This window comes from Cebidichthys violaceus, unplaced genomic scaffold (assembly GCF_023349555.1).
Source record: "Cebidichthys violaceus isolate CVI_PGR_0920_01 unplaced genomic scaffold, fCebVio1.0.p SCAF_228, whole genome shotgun sequence".
In the NCBI taxonomy this organism is placed as follows: Eukaryota; Metazoa; Chordata; class Actinopteri; order Perciformes; family Stichaeidae; genus Cebidichthys; species Cebidichthys violaceus.
In genome coordinates, this window is record NW_027176404.1 from 12,501 (window position 1) to 33,244 (window position 20,744).

A 20,744-nucleotide genomic window follows, 5' to 3' on the forward strand; every position below is an offset into this window, starting at 1 on the left:
CACTCTCTCTGTATTTTCCGTTCTTACAACACGTCGTGTTTTTGGTCGGAGCTCCTGAAGCCGCCGACGTCAGCAGAGGAGAAGCTTCTCTTTAACCAATCAATAGTCTGCTCCTCTTAAAGGAGGAGAGGAATTAATCGGCTCCTCTTCTGTGAGGGTCACAGCGTTCAAATGTCGCCGACTTTCTCTTCAATCAAATATGAAACTTTTTGTTTCAAGACAAAATGAAGGACGTTTTATTCTCCGACCTGCAGCAGCAGATCAATGCTGAATACTGAGTATCTTAGCGTACAAAGTGTGCGTACTGTACACAGCAATACTACTACACACACGGGACACATTTGGTGCAGTCAGACTTTAATGCAGACTCTTACTTTTGTGCTTTTTTTTTTGCATACAGTTTGCCGTGTGTTGACAAAAAACGTTGACGTTCAATAAATATGACAATATAATTATTACAACTTATTATTGTTTTTTTAAATACTTTTTATTTTATTATTTATTATTTAAAAAGTATATATATAATAATTCTTATTATTTAAAAAGTATATATATATATATATAATTCTTATTTTTGTTAAAGTATAGATATATATGTATATATGTACCTTTTAAATAATAACAATTTGTAATAATCATATTGTCTTCTTCATTGAACGTCAAGAAGATTTGCCCATATATATATATATATATATATATATATACGTATGTATATATATGTGTGTATATATATGCGTGTGTGTGTATATATATATATATATATATATATATATATATATATATATATATACATATACGTATATGTATGTATATTTACACGTTATAGCTTGTTTTCTGGTAATTCAATAGTCTTCATGAAATAACCACATGGTTTTTTGTGTGAATTAAATACTTCATTTAGTATGTGCTTCTGATAATCAACTTAGACGATATCATTTTATATCTCGATATATATATATATATATATATATATATATATATATAGTGGGGAGATATTGTTTTGATAAATTATCTCACAGACCAACGTAGAAAAAAAACTGCTTATTTAGTGTGTTTTTTTTCTGACAAATATTTGAAATGTAACCATCGGAGGTCTTTAAATATATTGAAATATTGAAATATGTAATGTACAGAGATACGGCAGCTGAAGAAGTCTTTGTGTAAATATCTTTTTAAACCGATCACTCTAATAACCTCATGAATGTGTTCCAGATTTGAATCATGTAAAGGTGGCTAACTTGTGTTTAATGTCTAGTTCAGGTCAGATGTTTATACCTGAGTTATACCTGACAACAGCACAACAAAGTACTACAGCTCACAAGTATTAGTACTCATCTGAGCGTCAAAGATGGCGTACTCGAACTATCGTTGGAGGTATTTCAAGTTCACGTTTGATAACTAGAAAACGCATAAAAGCCGCTCAGACACAGAACGCGTTTACTGCTCTTCTCCGGGGAAAATACCAGGCGAGGAAATGTTCCTCCTCCATCTGGAAGGTATAGAGGAGCGATTACTGTAGTGGGACCACAGGATCCTCTGAACCCGTGTTTGGGATGGAGAGCGACCCGAACCTGTTTTCATTTTGAATCTGTGTCCAGTGGAAGTTAATCAAATGTCCAGGTTCAGTTTTCATTAATTGGCATGACATTTTTTTTTTTTCATGTAACTTTTATTTATTTATTCGCATAATTTACATCCTCCTAAAAATGTCTGCTTTTTCAAAATAAAAGCATTGACTTTCATTAAAACCTTACACTATTCATTCCTCCTGTTCTCAGTCTCTACTCCTCCCTCCCCTCATGTTTTGTAATCCTCTCCTCTCTCCCTTTTCTTTTTTTAATCCTTTTAAACGCTCCCTCCTTCCTCTCCGTATTCTTTCCCTCATCTCTCCTCCTCCGTTTTTTTTATTTATTTTTTATTTCATCCCAGTTTTCACTCCTTTCATCCCGGTCCTCCACTACGCTCTCAGAAAAGAAAAACAGGAAATAAAATCACAGTGGAAAGATTAAAGAAGCCCTTTGAGGCAAATTGGTGATTTTGGGGCAATAAAAATAAATCAGAATCAGCTTTATTGGCCAAGTATGTGAACACACAGAAGGAATTAAAGTCATGTTTTTTTATTGCTCGCACAGAAATATAGTTTCAGCTAAAAACAATGGTTGACAAAACAAACATATACATATATGTAAAAAATAACGTTTATACAGTGTATAATAAGAAATATTAAAAAAGTTATATTGACATTTGTAAGATGATAGTGGAATAGTGCAGACTGCAAAGGAATACATGAAATCATTATAGTATGATTACTGTAAAAGGCTGCTTTATATATATATATATATATATATATATATATATATATATATATATATATATATATATATATATATATATATATATATATGGCTGTATGGACTTGACCTAAAGTTAAAGTAGGAATGCAAATTTCAGGTAATTTGAGGAATTATTTTGGGAAAACGTAAGTAGGGAAGGTAATAAACAAGAAAGACGGGAAGAGAAATGGATATTAAAAAAGGTGGATAACGTTGTGGAAAATTGGGGCGGAAGGAAAAAGAAAGTGATGAACGTTGTTAAGATGAAGATGAGGAAAAAAAACACGTGTGAAAGTGGAGAAAAGGTGACAAAGAAAGATACGAGAGGGAGGAAAGGTGGAGTAAAGGCGTGTATGGATGAAGTGGCAGATAGGGGATTGTGTGTGTGTGTGTGTGTGTGTGTGTGTGTGTTTGTGTGTGTTAGAGTGCATCTTAATCAGCGTTAATTTCACAGCAGAGTTAACCCAGTTGTCAGTGAGTTAGGCATTAAGGGCTGATCAGACACTGTGACGCACTCCCAATGAACACACACACACAAATCAAGGATGTCTTTAATCCTTGCCAATTAGCACCGCACACGATTGTCTGAATACTAACGACCTCTTGTGTGTGTGTGTGTGTGTGTGTGTGTGTGTGTAATTGATTTCTCTGACGCTGCTTCGTTGCCTCTCATACCTTAGTAAACATCAACATTTCATAAACTTCACTCAAAGCTCGCGACGGCGTATCGCTGATGGAAAACATCTCCAAAGCATTTTATTTATTTATTTTTTTTCAAATGACACACACTCGTGTTTGACATGTTAGGAAACACACCCACTGATAGTTCAGTGAGAAAGTTGATGCAACTCTCTTCTGTTTGTTAAATGCTAAACTACAGCTAGCGTAGCTAAGCTAACCATCGATGAACTCTCAGCAGATAAATTCTAAATAACAGGAAATTGAAGTAGTAATGATTAGTTGTATTTTTTACAAAACATAAAGAAAACATATAATCACAGAGGCATATTACTGTTACCATGACGAAAACGTAGTTTGTAGTTATTTAGATTATTTTATTTTGTTTAGGGGCTACTTTTATTATTATAAAAATGGCCATACAGTAGGTCCTAGTATAGTATTTCACAAAACAGTCATGACAAAAAGTTGGTGAAAGCTCATAGTATAGTATGTCATCAAAATGAAAAAGGAAAAATTACATGAAAATGTTATATAAACACTAACAGTACAGTATGTCACAAAAAACCTCATAAAAGGTATATTGTATTGTATATTATATCGCCTAAATGTCCCAAAAAGTCAAAGTACGGCATGTCATAAAAATGTCATATAAATGTAATATAAAAAGTATAATGTGATGTCTGACTAGTATGTCATTAAATGTTCTAGTATGTCACAAAAAGAGAAAGAAAATTATTCCTGAATGTCAGAAAAAAAGTTAGTGTGCCATAAAAAATGTAATAGTATCTTATGTCATATAAAAAGTCATTGTATATTATGCTATAAAAATAAATCATAATACAGAATGTCATAAAACGTGACATAAAAATTGCCATAAGTCACAAAAAATGCCACATAAAAAGTCAAGAATAAAGTTATAAATGTTTTTTAATTCTTCCCAGAAGAGTCTTCGCTGGCTCAAGCCCTGCCCCCTGGCTTCCCTGCTCCGTTCCTATTCGCTGACGGCCTGTCGTCAGTGGAGACCCTACTCACCAACATACAGGTAAGGTCTCCTGTTATTATCTAGAGGATTCAATATGTATCAATGTCTTACTGCTCTGGTACAATATCATCAATGAGTATTATTGAAGATACAACATCAATATTATATCACATCACAGTATTTATTGTGATCATGTTTGATTACAGGTTCATTCTTTATCTTTTTAAAGCCGGTTATATGATGTAAATGATGACAAATAATCAAAATCAGGTTTATTGCCAAGTAGGTTTTCACATACAAAAAACTGTTCTGCTGCATAACAATGAATAAAATAAGAGAAAATAAAAATAAACAAGCAGCAATCGTTATATATAGTAGAGATGTACAATAAAAATTAAAATGTTAAAAAAAAACATTGTGATCACTAATGATTCCTGTTGGACAAAAAACAAGCAGCATTAAAAATGACATAACTTATATGTTAGCAGTGGATTATGTCTTGTATACTTCCTATATTCATATCATATAAAATACTCTTTTGAAACCTACTATTGTAAATTTTGGCATATGAGTCCAAAAAACACAACTGTGCCAGTCATGTTGTTAAACTTATTATTGTACTGTTGTTATTGGACTGCAGTGCTCATGACGTATTCATTAATACAGTAAAAGATGCATTATATTAAAACAGAAGACATTAAAACATGATTCCATCAAGACTTTTAATTTCACAAAATAATGCTCAAAATTTGACATGACAAATTCAGCTTCATCGTCTGCATATTGTCGCACATGTTACAACTGATTGTCTTTGTAAGGTGAATTTCCCCCGTAACCACACTCCTCGTCCTCCTCCTACTTCCTGTCCCCTATCAGGGCCTGCTGAAGGTGGCGGTGGAGAACTCCCGGGTTCAGGACAAACAGATCCAGGCGGAGAAGAGAGAGCTGAAGATGGAGCTCTACAGAGAACGAGAGATGAGGGAGAGTCTTGAACGACAGCTCACCTCCGAACTACAGAGCCGAGGTTCGAGATTAACACGATAAAACACACATTTGAACAATGATGAGGAGACACATTTATTGTTGAACGTCCAGAACATAAAACTGTCTTTTATTTTTAGCTGTTGTTGCTTCGGCTATCTCATGTAGGAACCCAAAAACAAATGGCAAAAATTTAAAATGACTTCTGGGACTTTTTCCACTCGTAATCGTATATCTCTGTCTCGTCGTCCTCCTTCAGCCTCCATCCAGAAGCGTCTGAAGAAGGAGAAGAAGGCCAAGAGGAAGCTGCAGGAGGCGCTGGAGTTTGAGTCCAAGAGGCGGGAGAGAGTGGAGGGCGCTCTGAAGCACTCGTCCTCGTCTTCCCCGTCTCCTGAGCCTCTGCACGCCGCCAACAACAACAAGAACGGTACCACGGGCTCTTGGCTTTCTCTTTTTCTTTGTCTTATTTGATAGTGCATTGAATATATTTGGGGTTTTACACTGTTGGTCAGACGAAGCAATACATTTGAAGACAACACATTGTGCACATTTTTTGCACTTTCTTAAGTTTTATAGCCCTAAACTAAATAGCCCGCAATTAATCTGCAGATTAAGCGATAATATAAATATTTATTTGTTGCACCCAGGCAGCAAACCTCCGGTTCTGTTGAGTGAAGCTATGCGGAAGTGTAAAACCTGCATTCTCTCTAGTGTCCACCAGGGGGCGACTCCTCTGGTTGTTTAGAAGTCTAGTCTAAAATGACTCTACTTCTCTCTTGATTTATTCCCTCAGTAAACATTGTAAACATGAGTTTATGGTCTCAATCTCTAGTTTCAATACAGCATGATGTTCATTTAGTACATTATGGCCCATTTAGAGTCAAACAGACCATAAAGCAGGGGATGCTTTAGGGGCGGGGCTTACTGTGATTGACAGGTCTCTACCAGATACGTATACGGCATTTCTACGTCATTTCTACGTCACTCCTCCACACTCCACATATGGTCACTTCCTGTTTACTGGTTGCAAAGAAGCCAAGATGGTGACGGCCAAATCACCGAACTCAAGGTTTCAAAACATCGGTCACGATGAATATGTCCACTTCTTATAAACAGTCTGTGATTGCAACTCTACAAAAACATTTTAAAGCCACCTCTCAAGTTGTTATTCAACCTATTTTGGGTGCTGTATCATTTTAAGAAATCATATTAATCTCTATTACTCACTAATAATAATAAAAACAGATACTTATGTTTTAGAAAACAGTGAATTTGTTGTGAAGAAAAGGAGGTTTTTAATGTCAAAGCATTATTTGTACTGCTCAGTTGAAGTGTTCTGACAATTCACATCAAGAGAAACAAACTGACTCAGTGGTTCCCAACCCGATAACGATTAATATTAGTGTTACACTTTGTGAATTAGAGTCCATTCCATTGGTGGCTTCGTAGGATTGTTTCAGACTTGTGTGATCCAGACATTTCCAATAAATCTAGAGTTGAAAAGTCCAGATGTAAAATCCATCACTTTATTTATGTTGACCTAACTGAGAAGTTATATTAATTACAGAAACAGACTGAATCATTTAATACAATGAATCACTTTATCCTTCCACATGTCTAATTCTCTGAACAAATACTTGTTTGTGGTGTTTTTTTCTAAATCCAATGTTGTTGTTGAGCTGCACACAGTTACAATGTGCGCTTCGTTTTTTTATTGACTCTGTCCTGTCTTTGTGTTTCATACCAGACGCTGCTGTAGCCGAGGATAAACCTGAACTTAATGGAAACCAGCAAGACAACGGCGCTGTACAAGGTACCTGAAAACACACACACACACACACACACACACACACACACACACACACACACACACACACACACATAAAACATTACAAAAAACATAAAACACACAGTCAGATACACTCATAGTGGCAAACTCATGCTGATATACACACACACACACACACACACACACACACACACTCACAGACACACCACATATTAACAGATATGACACGATACACGTGTGTTCAAAGCAGAGTTACAAGTTTGTAGACACACACATGCACACATGGTAGGCATATGTGTGTGTGTGTGTGTGTGTGTTGAGGCCCAGGCTAGATTAGTGGAGACATTAAGCAGACACAGAGACACTGTGGCCTCCCTTTGATGTGTGCACCTTATCAGACACACATGTGAGTGTGTGGAAATATTTCATTGAGCTCATGTCGGTGTGTAAAAGTGTGAATATTTGTGTTTTAAAGTTGTGTGTTTGTGCTTAAAGACCAAGTTGAATTGTAAAGCCTTGAGGGTGAGGAGATTTTTGGAAAAGGGGGAGTTGTTTTGGAGAGTAAAGACATTTTTTGGAAAAGCGACACAGTTGACATTTTGTAAAGTAGTGGCATGTGGAAGGTAAAGATATTTGAAGTAAGTGAGGACACTTAACGGAAAGTAAGGACATAGTTCTGAAGTGGAAAAATAGGGCATTTTGGATGGTGAGTGAAGCTTAATTTAGTATGTCATAAAAAAAAATTGTTACCCTTAAAAATACAGATATGCTGACACAGCATATCTGTATTTTCAAGGGTTACTATTCTGCCATGAACAAGTTGTAAAATATGAAAAGATCATCGTAGAATATGTGATAAATATGCCATTGTATAGTATGTCAGAAGGAGTTATAGTATAGTGTGCCAATAAAGGTCAAAATATAAGATGTAATAAAAATAAGTCATACATAGTATGTTGAAAAGTCATAGTATAGTCTGTAAAAAGTTCAGAAAAACATCATAGTATAGCATGTTGAAAAAAGTAAAAAAAAGTTATAGTATAATATGTTGAAAAAGTAAAAGTCATAGTATAGTATGTTGAAAAAAGTAAAAAAAAATGTCATCGTATAGCATGTTGAAAAAAGTAAAAAAAGTCATAGTATAGCATGTTAAAAAAAGTAAAAAAGTCACAGTATAGTTTGTTGAAAAAAGTAAAAACAATGTCATAGTATAGCATGTTGAAAAAAGTAAAAAAGTCATAGTATAGTATGACAAAAAAAAAAAAAAGTTATAGTATAGTATGTTGAAAAAAGTAAAAACAGTCATAGTATAGCATGTTGAAAGAAGTAAAAAAGTCATAGTATAGTATGTCGAAAAAAGTGAAAAACGGTCATAGTATAGCATGTCGAAAAAAGTAAAAAACAGTCATAGTATAGCATGTCGAAAAAAGTGAAAAACGGTCATAGTATAGCATGTCGAAAAAAGTAAAAAACGGTCATAGTATAGCCTGTCGAAAAAGTAAAAAAAAACAGTCATAGTATATTATGTCGAAAACAGTCATTGTATAGCCTGTCGAAAACAGTCACAGTATAGCCTGTCAAAAACAGTCATGGTATATTATGTCGAAAAAAGTGAAAAATGGTAATAGTATAGCATGTCGAAAAAAGTCAAAAAACAGTCATAGTATATTATGTCGAAAACAGTCATAGTATAGCTTGTTGAAAACAGTCATAGTATAGCCTGTCGAAAAAAGTGAAAAACGGTCATAGTATATTATGACGAAAACAGTCATAGTATAGCATGTCGAAAAAAGTGAAAAACGGTCATAGTATAGCATGTCGAAAAAAGCCAAAAAACAGTCATAGTATATTATGTCAAAAACAGTCATAGTATAGCCTGTCAAAAACAGTCATAGTATAGCCTGTCGAAAAAAGTGAAAAACGGTCATAGTATAGCATGTCGAAAAAAACTTGTAAAGCCTTGAGGGTGAGGAGATTTTTGGAAAAGGGGGAGTTGTTTTGGAGAGTAAAGACATTTTTTGGAAAAGCGACACAGTTGACATTTTGTAAAGTAGTGGCATGTGGAAGGTAAAGATATTTGAAGTAAGTGAGGACACTTAACGGAAAGTAAGGACATAGTTCTGAAGTGGAAAAATAGGGCATTTTGGATGGTGAGTGAAGCTTAATTTAGTATGTCATAAAAAAAAATTGTTACCCTTAAAAATACAGATATGCTGACACAGCATATCTGTATTTTCAAGGGTTACTATTCTGCCATGAACAAGTTGTAAAATATGAAAAGATCATCGTAGAATATGTGATAAATATGCCATTGTATAGTATGTCAGAAGGAGTTATAGTATAGTGTGCCAATAAAGGTCAAAATATAAGATGTAATAAAAATAAGTCATACATAGTATGTTGAAAAGTCATAGTATAGTCTGTAAAAAGTTCAGAAAAACATCATAGTATAGCATGTTGAAAAAAGTAAAAAAAAGTTATAGTATAATATGTTGAAAAAGTAAAAGTCATAGTATAGTATGTTGAAAAAAGTAAAAAAAAATGTCATCGTATAGCATGTTGAAAAAAGTAAAAAAGTCATAGTATAGCATGTTAAAAAAAGTAAAAAAGTCACAGTATAGTTTGTTGAAAAAAGTAAAAACAATGTCATAGTATAGCATGTTGAAAAAAGTAAAAAAGTCATAGTATAGTATGACAAAAAAAAAAAAGTTATAGTATAGTATGTTGAAAAAAGTAAAAACAGTCATAGTATAGCATGTTGAAAGAAGTAAAAAAGTCATAGTATAGTATGTCGAAAAAAGTAAAAAATAGTCATAGTATAGCATGTCGAAAAAAGTGAAAAACGGTCATAGTATAGCATGTCGAAAAAAGTAAAAAACGGTCATAGTATAGCCTGTCGAAAAAAGTGAAAAACGGTCATAGTATAGCATGTCGAAAAAAGTAAAAAACGGTCATAGTATAGCCTGTCGAAAAAAGTTAAAAAACGGTCATAGTATTGCCTGTCGAAAAAAGTGAAAAAACAGTCATAGTATATTATGTCAAAAACAGTCATAGTATAGCCTGTCGAAAAAAGTGAAAAACAGTCATAGTATAGCATGTCGAAAACAGTCACAGTATAGCCTGTCAAAAACAGTCATGGTATATTATGTCGAAAAAAGTGAAAAACGGTCATAGTATAGCATGTCGAAAAAAGTCAAAAAACAGTCATAGTATATTATGACGAAAACAGTCATAGTATAGCATGTCGAAAAAAAGTGAAAAACGGTCATAGTATAGCATGTCGAAAAAAGTCAAAAAACAGTCATAGTATATTATGTCGAAAACAGTCATAGTATAGCTTGTTGAAAACAGTCATAATATAGCCTGTCGAAAAAAGTGAAAAACGGTCATAGTATAGCATGTCGAAAAAGTGAAAAAACAGTCATAGTATATTATGACGAAAACAGTCATAGTATAGCCTGTCGAAAAAAGTGAAAAACAGTCATAGTATAGGATGTCGAAAAAGTGAAACAACAGTCATAGTATATTATGACGAAAACAGTCATAGTATAGCATGTCGAAAAAAGTGAAAAACGGTCATAGTATAGCATGTCGAAAAAAAGCCAAAAAACAGTCATAGTATATTATGTCGAAAACAGTCATAGTATAGCTTGTTGAAAACAGTCATAGTATAGCCTGTCGAAAAAAGTGAAAAACGGTCATAGTATAGCATGTCGAAAAAAGTGAAAAAACAGTCATAGTATATTATGTCAAAAACAGTCATAGTATAGCCTGTCGAAAAAAGTGAAAAACAGTCATAGTATAGCATGTCGAAAAAAGTAAAAAAACAGTCATAGTATATTATGTCAAAAACAGTCATAGTATAGCCTGTCAAAAACAGTCATAGTATAGCCTGTCGAAAAAAGTGAAAAACGGTCATAGTATAGCATGTCGAAAAAAACTTGTAAAGCCTCGAGGGTGAGGAGATTTTTGGAAAAGGGGGAGTTGTTTTGGAGAGTAAAGACATTTTTTGGAAAAGCGACACAGTTGACATTTTGTAAAGTAGTGGCATGTGGAAGGTAAAGATATTTGAAGTAAGTGAGGACACTTAACGGAAAGTAAGGACATAGTTCTGAAGTGGAAAAATAGGGCATTTTGGATGGTGAGTGAAGCTTAATTTAGTATGTCATAAAAAAAAATTGTTACCCTTAAAAATACAGATATGCTGACATAGCATATCTGTATTTTCAAGGGTTACTATTCTGCCATGAACAAGTTGTAAAATATGAAAAGATCATCGTAGAATATGTGATAAATATGCCATTGTATAGTATGTCAGAAGGAGTTATAGTATAGTGTGCCAATAAAGGTCAAAATATAAGATGTAATAAAAATAAGTCATACATAGTATGTTGAAAAGTCATAGTATAGTCTGTAAAAAGTTCAGAAAAACATCATAGTATAGCATGTTGAAAAAAGTAAAAAAAAGTTATAGTATAATATGTTGAAAAAGTAAAAGTCATAGTATAGTATGTTGAAAAAAGTAAAAAAAAATGTCATCGTATAGCATGTTGAAAAAAGTAAAAAAGTCATAATATAGCATGTTAAAAAAAGTAAAAAAGTCACAGTATAGTTTGTTGAAAAAAGTAAAAACAATGTCATAGTATAGCATGTTGAAAAAAGTAAAAAAGTCATAGTATAGTATGACAAAAAAAAAAAAAGTTATAGTATAGTATGTTGAAAAAAGTAAAAACAGTCATAGTATAGCATGTTGAAAGAAGTAAAAAAGTCATAGTATAGTATGTCGAAAAAAGTGAAAAACGGTCATAGTATAGCATGTCGAAAAAAGTAAAAAACAGTCATAGTATAGCATGTCGAAAAAAGTGAAAAACGGTCATAGTATAGCATGTCGAAAAAAGTAAAAAACGGTCATAGTATAGCATGTCGAAAAAAGTGAAAAACAGTCATAGTATAGCATGTCGAAAAAAGTGAAAAACGGTCATAGTATAGCATGTCGAAAAAAGTAAAAAACGGTCATAGTATAGCATGTCGAAAAAAGTGAAAAACGGTCATAGTATTGCCTGTCGAAAAAAGTGAAAAAACAGTCATAGTATATTATGTCAAAAACAGTCATAGTATAGCCTGTCGAAAAAGTGAAAAACAGTCATAGTATAGCATGTCGAAAACAGTCACAGTATAGCCTGTCAAAAACAGTCATGGTATATTATGTCGAAAAAAGTGAAAAACGGTCATAGTATAGCATGTCGAAAAAAGTCAAAAAACAGTCATAGTATATTATGACGAAAACAGTCATAGTATAGCATGTCGAAAAAAGTGAAAAACGGTCATAGTATAGCATGTCGAAAAAAGTCAAAAAACAGTCATAGTATATTATGTCGAAAACAGTCATAGTATAGCTTGTTGAAAACAGTCATAGTATAGCCTGTCGAAAAAAGTGAAAAACGGTCATAGTATAGCATGTCGAAAAAATTGAAAAAACAGTCATAGTATATTATGTCAAAAACAGTCATAGTATTGCCTGTCGAAAAAAGTGAAAAAACAGTCATAGTATATTATGTCAAAAACAGTCATAGTATAGCCTGTCGAAAAAAGTGAAAAACAGTCATAGTATAGCATGTCGAAAACAGTCACAGTATAGCCTGTCAAAAACAGTCATGGTATATTATGTCGAAAAAAGTGAAAAACGGTCATAGTATAGCATGTCGAAAAAAGTCAAAAAACAGTCATAGTATATTATGTCGAAAACAGTCATAGTATAGCTTGTTGAAAACAGTCATAGTATAGCCTGTCGAAAAAAGTGAAAAACGGTCATAGTATAGCATGTCGAAAAAGTGAAAAAACAGTCATAGTATATTATGACGAAAACAGTCATAGTATAGCCTGTCGAAAAAAGTGAAAAACAGTCATAGTATAGCATGTCGAAAAAGTGAAAAAACAGTCATAGTATATTATGACGAAAACAGTCATAGTATAGCATGTCGAAAAAAGTGAAAAACAGTCATAGTATAGCATGTCGAAAAAGTGAAAAAACAGTCATAGTATATTATGACGAAAACAGTCATAGTATAGCATGTCGAAAAAAGTGAAAAACGGTCATAGTATAGCATGTCGAAAAAAAGCCAAAAAACAGTCATAGTATATTATGTCGAAAACAGTCATAGTATAGCTTGTTGAAAACAGTCATAGTATAGCCTGTCGAAAAAAGTGAAAAACGGTCATAGTATAGCCTGTCGAAAAAAGTGAAAAAACAGTCATAGTATATTATGTCAAAAACAGTCATAGTATAGCCTGTCGAAAAAAGTGAAAAACAGTCATAGTATAGCATGTCGAAAAAAGTAAAAAAACAGTCATAGTATATTATGTCAAAAACAGTCATAGTATAGCCTGTCGAAAAAAGTGAAAAACGGTCATAGTATAGCATGTCGAAAAAAACTTGTAAAGCCTTGAGGGTGAGGAGATTTTTGGAAAAGGGGGAGTTGTTTTGGAGAGTAAAGACATTTTTTGGAAAAGCGACACAGTTGACATTTTGTAAAGTAGTGGCATGTGGAAGGTAAAGATATTTGAAGTAAGTGAGGACACTTAACGGAAAGTAAGGACATAGTTCTGAAGTGGAAAAATAGGGCATTTTGGATGGTGAGTGAAGCTTAATTTAGTATGTCATAAAAAAAAATTGTTACCCTTAAAAATACAGATATGCTGACATAGCATATCTGTATTTTCAAGGGTTACTATTCTGCCATGAACAAGTTGTAAAATATGAAAAGATCATCGTAGAATATGTGATAAATATGCCATTGTATAGTATGTCAGAAGGAGTTATAGTATAGTGTGCCAATAAAGGTCAAAATATAAGATGTAATAAAAATAAGTCATACATAGTATGTTGAAAAGTCATAGTATAGTCTGTAAAAAGTTCAGAAAAACATCATAGTATAGCATGTTGAAAAAAGTAAAAAAAAGTTATAGTATAATATGTTGAAAAAGTAAAAGTCATAGTATAGTATGTTGAAAAAAGTAAAAAAAAATGTCATCGTATAGCATGTCGAAAAAAGTGAAAAACGGTCATAGTATAGCATGTCGAAAAAAGTAAAAAACGGTCATAGTATAGCCTGTCGAAAAAAGTGAAAAACGGTCATAGTATTGCCTGTCGAAAAAAGTGAAAAAACAGTCATAGTATATTATGTCAAAAACAGTCATAGTATAGCCTGTCGAAAAAGTGAAAAACAGTCATAGTATAGCATGTCGAAAACAGTCACAGTATAGCCTGTCAAAAACAGTCATGGTATATTATGTCGAAAAAAGTGAAAAACGGTCATAGTATATTATGACGAAAACAGTCATAGTATAGCATGTCGAAAAAAGTGAAAAACGGTCATAGTATAGCATGTCGAAAAAAGTCAAAAAACAGTCATAGTATATTATGTCGAAAACAGTCATAGTATAGCTTGTTGAAAACAGTCATAGTATAGCCTGTCGAAAAAAGTGAAAAACGGTCATAGTATAGCATGTCGAAAAAAGTGAAAAACGGTCATAGTATATTATGACGAAAACAGTCATAGTACAGCATGTCGAAAAAATTGAAAAAACAGTCATAGTATATTATGTCAAAAACAGTCATAGTATAGCCTGTCGAAAAAAGTGAAAAACAGTCATAGTATAGCATGTCGAAAAAAGTGAAAAAACAGTCATAGTATATTATGACGAAAACAATCATAGTATAGCATGTCGAAAAAAGTGAAAAACGGTCATAGTATAGCATGTCGAAAAAAGCCAAAAAACAGTCATAGTATATTATGTCGAAAACAGTCATAGTATAGCTTGTTGAAAACAGTGAAAAACAGTCATAGTATAGCATGTCGAAAAAAGTGAAAAACGGTCATAGTATAGCATGTCGAAAAAAATTGAAAAAACAGTCATAGTATATTATGTCAAAAACAGTCATAGTATAGCATGTCGAAAAAAGTGAAAAAACAGTCATAGTATATTATGACGAAAACAGTCATAGTATAGCCTGTCAAAAACAGTCATAGTATAGCCTGTCGAAAAAAGTGAAAAACGGTCATAGTATAGCATGTCGAAAAAAACTTAAAAACGGTCATAGTGTAGCATGTCGAAAAAAGTCAAAAAACAGTCATAGTATATTATGTCGAAAACAACCATAGTATAGCCTGTCGAAAACATTCATAGTATAGCCTGTCGAAAAAAGTGAAAAACGGTCATAGTATCTTATGACGAAAACAGTCATAGTATAGCCTGTCAAAAACGGTCATAGTATAGCATGTCGAAAAAAGTGAAAAACGGTCATAGTAAAGCATGTTGAAAAAAGTGAAAAACGGTCATAGTATAGCCTGTCAAAAACGGTCATAGTATAGCATGTCGAAAAAAGTGAAAAACGGTCATAGTAAAGCATGTCGAAAAAATTGAAAAACGGTCATAGTCTAGCATGTTGAGAAAAGTCAAAAAACAGTCATAGTATAGCCTGTCGAAAACAGTAATAGTATAGCCTTTCGAAAAAATTGAAAAACAGTCATAGTATAGCATGTCAAAAAAAGTCAAAAAACAGTCATAGTATATTATGTCGGAATCAGTCATAGTATAGCCTGTCGAAAACAATCTAAGTATAGCCTGTCGAAAAAAGTGAAAAACGGTCATAGTATAGCCTGTCGAAAAAGTAAAAAAAAACAGTCATAGTATATTATGTCGAAAACAGTCATTGTATAGCCTGTCGAAAACAGTCACAGTATAGCCTGTCAAAAACAGTCATGGTATATTATGTCGAAAAAAGTGAAAAACGGTCATAGTCTAGCATGTTGAGAAAAGTCAAAAAACAGTCATAGTATAGCTTGTTGAAAACAGTCATAGTATAGCCTGTCGAAAAAAGTGAAAAACGGTCATAGTATAGCCTGTCGAAAAAAGTGAAAAACAGTCATAGTATAGCATGTCGAAAAAAGTGAAAAAACAGTCATAGTATATTATGTCAAAAACAGTCATAGTATAGACTGTTGAAAACAGTCATAGTATAGCCTGTCGAAAAAAGTGAAAAAAGGTCATAGTATAGCCTGTAAAAAGAAGTCAAAAAACAGTCATAATATATCTTTTTGAAAACAGTCATAGTATAGCCTGTCGAAAACAGTCATAGTATAGCATGTCGAAAAAAGTCAAAAAACAGTCATAGTATATTATGTCAAAAACGGTCATAGTATAGCCTGTCGAAAAAAGTAAAACGTCATAGTATAGCATGTCGAAAAAAGTGAAAAACGGTCATAGTATAGCATGTCGAAAAAAACTTAAAAACGGTCATAGTATAGCATGTCGAAAAAAGTCAAAAAAACAGTCATAGTATATTATGTCAAAAACAGTCATAGTACAGCATGTCGAAAACGGTCATAGTATAGCATGTCAAAAAAAGTCAAAAAACAGTCATAGTATATTATGCCCCTTATAAGGATCGAACACACAGACTCTCAGGTTGCAGCCCTTCGGCCATCCGCCTGAGCTATTCCAGACCACATACTTCTATTGTTGTTTGTCTTACTTGACTCTGCGATTGAGCGTCCATCCTTAAAACCCTTCTCCACTTATAAGGATCGAACCCCTAGTCTCTCAGGTTGCAGCCCTTCTGCCATCCGCCTGAGCTATTGCAGACCACGCACTTCTATTGTTGTTTGTCGTATTTGACTCTGCGATTGAGCGTCCATCCTTAAAACTCTTCGCCCCTTATAAGGATCGAACCCCCACTTTCTCAGTTTGCAGCCTTTCTGCCATCCGCCTGAGCTATTCCACAGCACACCCTTCCATTGTTATTTGTCGTACTTGACTCTGCGATTGCGTGTCCATCCTTAAAAACATTCTTCCCTTATGAGGATGGAACCCACAGTCTCTCAGGTTGCAGTCATTCTGCCATCCGCCTGAGCTATTCCACACCACGTACTGCTATTGTTGTTGACCGTATTTGACTCTGAGATTGTGCGTCCATCCTTAAAAACCTTTGCCCGTTAAGAGGATCGAACCCCCAGTCTCAGGTTGCACCCCTTCGGCACCTCCGTCATCCGCTTGAGCTATTCCACACCATGTTCTATTTGACTCTGCGATTGCACGTATTTGACTTTGTGATTAGATATCGGACCTCAAAACACAATAAGGATCCAACACGCAATCTTCGGGGCTCTAGCCAGTTGGCCATTACCTTGAGCTAATCGACCCAACGCAGTTAAGAGGTTTCTTGGTGCATCTGACTTCTTGTTTGATCATCAGACATTTAAAACACACAAACCCACAACTTCTTGCCTCCTACTCCAAACCAATCTTATTTTTTTGACATGATACACTATGACTGTTTTCGACATCATATACTATATTTTAACAGTATAGCCTGTCGAAAAAAGTGAACAACGGTCAAAGTATAGCATGTCGAAAAAATTGAAAAACAGTCATAGTATAGCATGTCGAAAAAAGTCAAAAAACAGTCATAGTATATTATGTCGAAAACAGTTATAGTATAGTCTGTCGAAAACAATCTAAGTATAGCCTGTCGAAAAAAGTGAAAAACGGTCATAGTATAGCATGTCGAAAAAAGTCAAAAAAAACAGTCATAGTATATTATGTCGAAAACAGTCATAGTATAGCCTGTCGAAAACAGTCATAGTATAACCTGTCGAAAACAGTAAAAAACGGTCAGAGTATAGCATGTTAAAAAAATTGAAAAACGGTCATAGTATAGCATGTCGAAAAAAGTGAAAAACAGTCATAGTATAGCATGTCAAAAAAATTCAAAAAACAGTCATAGTATATTATGTCGAAAACAGTCATAGTATAGCCTGTCAAAAACAGTCATAGTATAGCATGTCGAAAAAAGTAAAAAACGGTCATAGTATAGCATGTCGAAAAAATTCAAAAACGATCATAGTATAGCATGTCGAAAAAATTAAAAAACGATCATAGTATAGCATGTCGAAAAAAGTAAAAAAACAGTCATAGTATATTATGACGAAAACAGTCATAGTATAGCCTGTTGAAAACAGTCATAGTATAGCCTGTCGAAAAAAGTGAAAAACGGTCATAGTATAGCATGTCGAAAAAAGTAAAAAAAGTCATAGTATATCATGTCGAAAACAGTCATAGTATTTTATGTCAAAAACAGCCATAATATAGACTGTCGAAAAAATTGAAAAACGGTCATAGTATAGCATGTCGAAAAAAGTCAAAAAAAACAGTCATAGTATATTATGTCGAAAACAGTCATAGTATAGCCTGTCGAAAACAGTCATAGTATAACCTGTCGAAAACAGTAAAAAACGGTCATAGTATAGCATGTCAAAAAAATTCAAAAAACAGTCATAGTATATTATGTCGAAAACAGTCATAGTATAGCCTGTCAAAAACAGTCATAGTATAGCATGTCGAAAAAAGTAAAAAACGGTCATAGTATAGCATGTCGAAAAAATGATCATAGTATAGCATGTCGAAAAAAGTAAAAAAACAGTCATAGTATATTATGACGAAAACAGTCATAGTATAGCCTGTCAAAAACAGTCATAGTATAGCATGTCGAAAAAGGTAAAAAAACAGTCATAGTATATTATGTCGAAAACAGTCACAGTATAGCCTGTTGAAAACAGTCATAGTATAGCCTGTCGAAAAAAGTGAAAAACGGTCATAGTATAGCCTGTCGAAAAAAGTGAAAAACGGTCATAGTATAGCATGTCGAAAAAAGTAAAAAAAGTCATAGTATATCATGTCGAAAACAGTCATAGTATTTTATGTCAAAAACAGCCATAATATAGACTGTCGAAAAAATTGAAAAACGGTCATAGTATAGCATGTCGAAAAAAGTAAAAAAACAGTCATAGTAGATTATGTCGAAAACAGTCATAGTATAGCCTGTTGAAAACAGTCATAGTATAGCCTATTGAAAAAAGTCAAAAAACAGTCATAGTATATTATGTCAAAAACAGTCATAGTATAGTATGTCGAAAAAAAAAGTCACAGTATAGTATGTTGAAAAAAGTAAAAAAAAGTCATAGTATAGCATGTTGAAAATTTCATGAAAAAAGTCATACAAAAGAAGGAATATTTCAAGATTTTATTGATTTATTATTCCAAACAACAACTATTACAGAGAAGCAGTTTTCAGCAATATACATTGTGTCTTTGAAACCTTTACTGCGATGTTTATTACATCTGTCAAACACACAACCCCACAATTAAAGAGAACATAGGGATCAAAGACATAACATATAGGTATATAACATCAGTATCAGTGAATAATGTGAAGCATATATAAGTACAATGCTAGGTATAAATATATAGATATATATTAAGAAAATGGAATTGGAAAGTGATGATCTCTGGAGCTCAGATTTTGTGAGGACCTTCCTGGGTCTCGTGGTTCCTCCTGGATGAGGGATCAGTGCTGGAGAAGCTTACACCTCTTGAGAGTAACGTTCCCGAAGAACATCGCTGGAAGGTTAAGACTCTGAAATCAGGTTAAAGTCGTGGACTCCATGCCAACGAAAAAAGTATAGTATGTCAAAAAAAGTAAAAAAAAGTCATAGTATAGGATGTCAAAAAATGAAAAAAAAAAAAAAGTCATAGTATAGAATGTCAAAAAAAGTAAAAAAAAGTCATAGTATAGGATGTCGAAAAAGTAAAAAAAAAGTCATAGTATAGCATGTTGAAAAAAGTAAACAAAAGTCATAGTATAGTATGTCAAAAAAAGTAAAAAAAAGTCATAGTATAGTATGTCGAAAAAGTAAAAAAAAAGTCATAGTATAGTATGTCAAAAAAAGTAAAAAAAGTCACATGTTGAAAAAAGTAAAAAAAGTCATAGTATAGGATGTTGAAAAAAAAGTCATAGTATAGTATGTTGAAAAAAGTAAAAACAGTCATAGTATATTATGTTGAAAAAGAAAAAAAGTATTTTTTATGTCGAAAAAAAAATAATTCACAATATAGTATGTCGAAAAAGTAAAAAAAAAGTCATAGTATAGTATGTCAAAAAAAGTTAAAAAAGTCACATGTTGAAAAAAGTAAAAAGTCATAGTATAGTATGTTGAAAAAAGTAAAAACAGTCATTGTATAGTATGTTGAAAAGAGTAAAAACAGTCATTGTATAGCATGTTGAAAAAAGTAAAAAAAGTCATAGTATAGTATGACGAAAAAAAGTCATAGTATAGTTTGTTGAAAAAAGTAAAAAAAAGTCATAGTATAGGATGTCGAAAAAAGTAAAAAAAGTCATAGTATAGGATGTCGAAAAAGTAAAAAAAAAGTCATAGTATAGTATGTTGAAAAAAGTAAAAAAAGTCATAGTATAGTATGTTGAAAAAAGTAAAAACAGTCATAGTATAGTATGTTGAAAAAGAAAAAAAGTCTTTTTTATGTCGAAAAAAAATAAATTCACAATATAGTATGTCAAAAAAGTAAAAAAAAAGTCATAGTATAGTATGTCAAAAAAATTAAAAAAAAGTCACATTTTGAAAAAAGTAAAAAAAAGTCATAGTATAGTATGTCAAAAAAAGTAAAAAGTCATAGTATAGTATGTTGAAAAGAGTAAAAACAGTCATTGTATAGCATGTTGAAAAAAGTAAAAAAGTCATAGTATAGGATGTCGAAAAATGAAAAAAAAATTATAGTATAGGATGTCGAAAAAAAATAATTCACAGTATAGTGTGTCGAAAAAGTAAAAAAGAAAGTCATAGTATAGTATGTTGAAAAAAGTAAAAAAAGTCACATGTTGAAAAAAGTGAAAAAAGTAAAAAAAAGTCATAGTATAGGATGTCGAAAAAGTAAAAAAAAAGTCATAGTATAGTATGTTGAAACAAGTAAAAAAAGTCATAGTATAGTATGTTGAAAAAAGTAAAAAAAGTCATAGTATAGTTTGATGAAAAAAAAAAAATTCAGAGTATAGTATGTTGAAAAAAGTAAAAACAGTCATAGTATAGTATGTTGAAAAAAGTAAAAACAGTCATAGTATAGTATG

At 32.7% G+C, this 20,744-nt stretch overlaps 1 protein-coding gene across 1 annotated transcript in view; it reads left to right on the plus strand.

Moving 5' to 3' along the window:
• The window catches only part of LOC137878098 (dachshund homolog 2-like), a 40,370-nt gene that overhangs the window by 10,143 nt on the left and 9,483 nt on the right, over positions 1–20,744 (plus strand). The window contains exons 6-9 of the mRNA XM_068718214.1: positions 3,956–4,056; positions 4,873–5,020; positions 5,237–5,404; positions 6,725–6,790. Of these exons, the coding sequence (XP_068574315.1) occupies positions 3,956–4,056; positions 4,873–5,020; positions 5,237–5,404; positions 6,725–6,790 (483 nt within the window). The remainder of the gene's footprint in view (positions 1–3,955; positions 4,057–4,872; positions 5,021–5,236; positions 5,405–6,724; positions 6,791–20,744) is intronic.